This window comes from Asparagus officinalis, chromosome 4 (genome assembly GCF_001876935.1).
Source record: "Asparagus officinalis chromosome 4, Aspof.V1, whole genome shotgun sequence".
In the NCBI taxonomy this organism is placed as follows: Eukaryota; Viridiplantae; Streptophyta; class Magnoliopsida; order Asparagales; family Asparagaceae; genus Asparagus; species Asparagus officinalis.
Window position 1 is genome coordinate 6258017 of NC_033797.1, and position 6967 is coordinate 6264983.

A 6967-nucleotide genomic window follows, 5' to 3' on the forward strand; every position below is an offset into this window, starting at 1 on the left:
CCTTCAAAATGAGACAGCTGAGCTTAAGGCTCTCCATACTTTGCTTTGACATGAACCTTCAAAATGAGACAGCTGAGCTTAAGGCTCTCCATACTTTGCTTTGACATGAACCTTCAAAATGAGACAGCTGAGCTTAAGGCTCTCCATACTTTGCTTTGACATGAAAAGGGAACAAACGAATAGGGGCCGCGATAATAAATAACATGGCCCATGCTTTTTTTGTAAGCTAGCTCTCGCTCGTTTGCCTCCTCTATTCACAACATCAAATCCATGTGGGTATATGAACGGGATTGGTTTCTTTGAAACAAGTAGCCTCGTCAAGTAATATAATGGCATCTCCAACAGCTTCTCTAAAATTTTTTTCAAAATGAGAAAGCAAAAGTTATATTCTCTAACTAATTTTTACACCAACTCCAACAACTTCCCTATTTTGAAGAATCACTTTTTTCCTCCAAAATTTGGAGAATGCTGCAGATTTGGGGAAGCTTCCCTATTTTTCCTCCTTCATCCTTATTTTGGAGAATGAGATGGAGAATCTGTTGGACCAAAAAACTAACTAAATTCTCCAAAAGTGAGAAATAGAGAAGCTGTTGGAGATGCTCTAACAAGTAAAACTTGGTTCAAGCGGTGTTAATGTTTGATTATCATCATCGGCGGTTGACAAAGTTGCCATAGAGCCTAGTAATCTTTTGGTGCGGTCCAAACCTTAGCAATTATTGCCAGGTTGGAGCCAGCTTGCTGTTGGCGAGTCCTATCCATCGAAAAGGGGAAATCTTGGTACCGCACGGTTTGCTTACCTCGACTGAAGCCTGTATCTCAGCTTGTACGGTTTGAATCTTTTAGAGCAGTCAATCCCCACTCTTTCATATACGCTGAGATATCATGTCTTCCTCATTTAGTAAGAAAAATTAAATTTCGTTATTCAAGCCATACACGTTGTAGACTTGAAAAGATATTAGAGGGGACACGATGCATGGGATCCTTTGCTTAAAATGTATATTAGGTACACACATAGATTGCAAAAGATAAGGTGTGGCAAGGGAAGGGGAGGGGAAATAAAGTGCCAGAGAGAGAGTATGCAGACTTTTATCCCTTCCTTCGCTTTCCCTTCTTTTATCCCCCGATTTGGAGGGCAAGATTTTAGTTTAATTTTCCACTCATTTTTTTTCTCTATCCTTCTAAATTGAACTCCCAAACAAATGTAAACCAAAATTTCCCTTCCACTTACCTTCTCTACCCTCCATCCAAACAGGGAGTTATGTACATTTTCCCTCCCCTCACACCACCTAATCTCTTTATCTTGAAACCCTCAGAAATTCTAACACCTCACTCTGCTTCCCCTCCTAGGCTCCTACCAAACCAAATCTTATTGACAATAGCAAGGGGGAAAAAAATTACAAATATGGCAATTTCAGCTGAAGTTGTATGCCACTGATTTTATAGCAAATTGTGGACTTGAGCTTCTTATATATATATTAGTGAAGGGTTTTGAAACTGTAATGTGCCATTATGCAGTCATTAGAATTCATTCATAATGTTACCAGAAGCCACGTACCTCATGGAAGCTTCTTCCTCTTCATCATGACGGTTGTCCCTCCTCGCTTGTGATCTTTTGTCCTTTTCTACAAACATCTTTCTTCAAATTAATTATTTACAGAAAGAAAAAGGTAAACAATTCAAGTTAATCTATTGCAGAAATGGAGAAAATAGCTCATCACTTCTAGACAAAGCTCATTTGGAGCTGCTACCAATTGCATAAAGTGAAGGCCCACTTACAAAATTATTGCTTGCCCCTACCTAGCTTATTCTGGTGCTTGGGACCATCTACATTCGAATACCTTAAGATCAACAAGCTCTCAAATCATTACCAAGGAATAGCAAATAAACAAGTGAATTGATGTCTCTGATACTTTATACATTTCGGTCTAAACGATGGTAGAGAAAGGGTAGGCAATTAGGTAGCCTGGTCCCCTTTATTCGCATAAATATCGAATGACTGAAATGATTGTATCGAGGATGTGGGGACGTTGATCAAAGAATAGTGTTCGGTCAATGCGCATTAGACACATGAAACTAGAATCTAATACATTAGTGGGATCCAATCAAACTCTACTGGGTTTGAATATAATGAGGATGGTCTTGGTTTTTACAAAAAAATAAAAATAAAAATAAATAATAAATAAAATTCAGACCTCACAATCTGAATCAATTCAGAATTTCGAGTTACAAATAAAACATCCTCCAAATCCATGACTCGTGAACATCCCTCGCGTGACGAAAGATTGTGTAGCAAAAGATTGGACAAATGTGTCCATCAACTTAAAACTTTATGAACGACGCGACGAAAAATGATCGTGTTGTACAAGAGTCGTCTCTATTCAAAATTCAAATCCCATCTCATTGAACTTACCGCGTAGTTATCGTACAAATTAGTAACTGTGTCGCCAATCAAACCACGAAGGGAACACACTAGCTCCCGTACAAGTCACTATTCTACTCCATGTACGAATCCATTTTCTGATGCAATATTTTCCTTTTAGAACAATTCTTTTTTAAGGGTCTGTTTGGTTGATCTCAAAAAGAACAATTTCATTCATTTCCATCCCTAAAATTCACCCCCAACATCCAATAAAATATTATTTTCATCCAACAACTCATCCACAACATCTAATAAAATATATTTTCATCCAACAATGTATCCACCACATCTAATAAAATATTATTTTCATCCAACAACTCATCCACCACATCTAATAAAATATTATTTTCATCCACAACATCACTCAACTCATCTCATCTCATCATTTCAAGTCACTCACATCATCCAATAAGATGGTGACAACTCATCTCATCTCATCATTTCAAGTCACTCACATCATCCAATAAGATGGTGACAACTCATCTCATCTCATCATTTCAAGTCACTCACATCATCCAATAAGATGGTGACAACTCATCTCATCTCATCATTTCAAGTCACTCACATCATCCAATAAGATGGTGACAACTCATCTCATCTCATCATTTCAAGTCACTCACATCATCCAATAAGATGGTGACAACTCATCTCATCTCATTAACATTTTATTTCCACCAATTTCCTCCCAAAAAGCTAGGAAAACTATTTTCTTATGTGTGGGTCACATCATCTAATAATATAATGACAACTCATCTCATCTCATTTATTTTCTTATTTTTAAGAATGAACCAAACAAAAAAAAAAACCTATTATAAGAAATATGTTTCTTATAATTCATTTCCTTATTTTTTTCGCCAACCAAACAACATCAAAACAAATTTTCTTAAAAAATCACTCACATCATCCTATAATAAGGTGACAACTAACATCATCCCATCTCCATTTCTTTGATTTTCTTCTTTTTTTAAAGCCAACCAAACATTCCCAAAACAACTTTTCTTAGAAATGGTTTTCTATTTCTTTGATTTCCCTCTTTTTTTAGGCAAACAAACAGCCCCTGAGAGTCATTCGTGCGCCATGCATCAATGTCCCTGGCACCCTGCCATTTTGTACGAGAACAGATATGGCCCCAAACGAATGGGCCCTAAAAGATTCCATGGCCATCGATGGGCTTCATGACCCAAACCAAAACAAAATAAAAGACAAACAAAGCGTCATGATTCTCCAAGGTCCGCTGAGCAAACAACGCTCAGTTACGGACACGCGGAGGGAGGAGGTGCCTTCAATCTATTTCGATTCGTTGATAATGACATCAACGAATTGAAATAGAACTTCAAACGCATTTCCAAGTCTCAGATTGGGTGGGTTTGGTGAAGGATGGTCCAAAATGAGACATGTAAGGCTCCCCATTCCCTCATTTGATATCAGATAAAAGCAAAAGATGGGACGAAAATTGAAGCCAGAACATGCTTTTGTTTGTTTGTTTGTTTGTTGCATAGCTACATATTTTGGGTCCCTACTCCTTAACACAATTGATGGAATACTGAATTCTCTAAGTCCTACTACCGTATGAGAATCTCTGCTCAGTTATGATTGTTGTGATATCGCATGCGTTACTTGTTTAACTCTACTCAGGTTTTGTGTCAAGTTCGCTCGTTGTCATCCTGTGTTTGCTCTGTACTAGTTATGCAGGTTAGTCCATTGAGCTCCTCTTCCATAAGGCCACTCTCCGTTTCCTCAGGGGGTTCCGTTCTCATTCTTCCAGCTATTGTTTTCTTTTAAAAGGATTTTATTCACTCCAAAAGAGAAAAAGTAATAGCAATAGCAACGGTAGGTGCATCACTCTGTAAGTCTATACTTTGTAACTAATAATACAATTGCATAAGGTTGACCCTCGATGAGGTTGATAGTGTACACTTGCTGGAGGACTATTTGCTTTGATAATGCAGAATCGTTGAAGTGTACACTTTTCTTGTGCAATTAGTAGTCTGTTTGAATTGATAGAGTTGAAAACTATAGCATACTGAAGCTCACCGTTCTCTCAGTTAAGCAACGATTAACTCCTACCATACAGAAAATGATAAAACAACTACTTGGTTGAACATTTTTAAAAATATAGCGTCACTGTATTGCATGAGAGAGGCTAATGACTGACATACCAGCATTCGTGTCTTTGTATCGACATCATAAGGCTTGAAGCTATGATCAGCTGATGGCTCCTGTTTCAGCAAACAACACGAAAATAAGCGCAGTTGGAGAAGCAAGCAGCGCCAGACATATTAAAATGAACGACTAAGCTTGGATGCTATTTACTGCAATATGAGTTGCATACAGCCCAATTTGAATCAAGCTGAACAACTAATTCATCAAATCAAGCTGTGGAGCAATAGTGTCTTATAATTGGGGAGCTAGATGTAAGTCCAAATTCATCTGACTTCTGCCTTCAAAACACATAAACTTCACCGTATTACTAAATAAGGCCTTCTCGACACGAGGCTCTATAATCTTCACTAAACTGGTGAAAAATTCAACTTATTCAACTCAAATTTTATTATAAAGCAGACGCTTGGTGCATGGTTCATTAACTATGTTTCAAACTTCATCAAACAAAACACCTTGTGTACAAGCCCACTGTTGAAGTTTGAAGCTAGATTTAGATCAATACAAGCTATAGAAACTATCTACTACCAAGCAATTATAAACAATTTTATCATGAACCGACTGCAATGTTTAAAGAACAAACAGTCACAGGTCAGGAAAACAAAAGGAGCAAGAACTATTATTTACAGGAAGAATAATAAGATATCCACTCATGAGAAAGTTGGAGATGTAACATCAATTTTTAGCTATAACTAATGTTCCTATGAAGTTTTATTCATCTAACTCTTCGAGCAACCACTTGCGAATTAAATTGTATAAATAGATACTTGGAAGCATAAATATATCAACATAACCCCCAACTTTACCAAAGGAATAAACCAATTATTCTATTACATGACAAAATAAAATCCTAACGCCAAGACACCCAATAACGCTACCGATGCAACTAATATGCTGGTATTTAACTTCCCGTAGAATATAAACAAAGCTAGCTGGCCCTTGATTGACCCTCCCATCTCCAACCAGCATAACAATGATGAGAAGAATATCAGCTAAGCTAGATACTAACTTGGGACACAGGTCTCCCGTGAATTTAAGGATAGATATGCCATTTGCAAGAAGAATCTAGTGGTTTTTGACTCCATATTCCTTAATGGTTACTTCAACCTCGCAAAAATGGATGAGCGCATATAAAGCTAATAGCACGTAATAAATCTCAAAAACTCAAAAGCTTAATAAACAAAAACTAAACATGTACTTAGAGATACAGACATAAAACGTGCGGACCATCCTATCCTAGGAGAAAGGCCTTCAACCCCATCCCTGATTCCCTAATCTTACACTTTATTAGGTTCCATGTTCAACCAGACCAAAATCCAGACTAACAGTAAATAAGATGCTAGGAGCGACAAAATCTTCTGCAATGAACAATTTAACATAGAATACAGCGCATGCATATGTGAGCAGGACCAGATGAACCAAGGGGTAAACGATAATCTAGGTCCAAGTTTTGAAAAAGGAGCGCCAACAGTGCACACATGTTTTTGAAAAACTTCAATCATTAGATAACTAGTAAATTGAGTATAGATGACATGGATGAGATCCAAGATTGATACACCCGCTGCTAACTATTAATTAGAAACTAACCCTGAATGCATGCGTAACTACAAACAAAGCTAAAGGCTAAATGGGAAATTCCATTCCCCCTAAATTTGTTCAGGCCACAAAAATGCCCCCATAGCATAAGCCCTCTTCTCCTCAAGAGAGCCAACACATGCCAGTCCATACTCTCTGAGCAATATATCCACTTTCCTCTCCTCCATCCTTTGATAATCCTCCTTCCTGTATCGAGGGTAATGCAGTGGCATCTGAAACCCAGCGCACCACGTACCACCTCCATTCACCCTACCACTTGAACAATAAATCTCATTGTGGTTACTATGACTTGTACCTTCAGCCTCTCTAAGATTCACAATCCTCATATCCTTCGATAACTTTGATGGAAACCATTTTTCAACTTCACCGCTTTTTGGGCAATTGACCATCTTGGTGCCAATCGCCTGAAGGAACCACTGAAGGGCCATTCTTATGCTTCTCAAACTTCAAGCTGGAAGTAAAGTAGAAGTTTTACTCTCTCGTAATGCACAACAGCAAAGGTACCCAAATATATACACCAGGTGCACAAAGGCATGACTAGACGAGAAGTTATGCATGACTCAACAAGAAGTAATGCATGACTCACGCATGCACTAGACTTTCACATTTTTATTAGAGTGCAATAACTCACTAGAGTGATTTTTCTCTTCTTGATACGTTTGGTGATAAAAGCAATTCTCATTGGTGGAACTCCTACTGCCATTTACATGTCCTAAGTTCCAGTTTGCGCAAGAGATAAGGATTTCTGTGTAGGATTTGATATTGATGTTTATGAAACTACTTGCTGTCATC

The 6967-nt window shown here is 37.8% G+C and overlaps 1 protein-coding gene across 1 annotated transcript; it reads right to left on the reverse strand.

The window, feature by feature from the left end:
• LOC109836462 lies at window positions 6061–6667 on the reverse strand. Its single transcript, XM_020404357.1, has one exon. It carries the CDS (start codon window positions 6601–6603, stop codon window positions 6226–6228), a length of 378 nt encoding a protein of 125 aa, XP_020259946.1. The 5' UTR covers window positions 6604–6667; the 3' UTR covers window positions 6061–6225.

What these genes read in the sequence shown, in the direction of transcription:
- LOC109836462 (XM_020404357.1), bottom strand. Translation starts at nt 6,603, where the DNA reads ATGGCCCTTCAGTGGTTCCTTCAGGCGATTGGCACCAAGATGGTCAAT.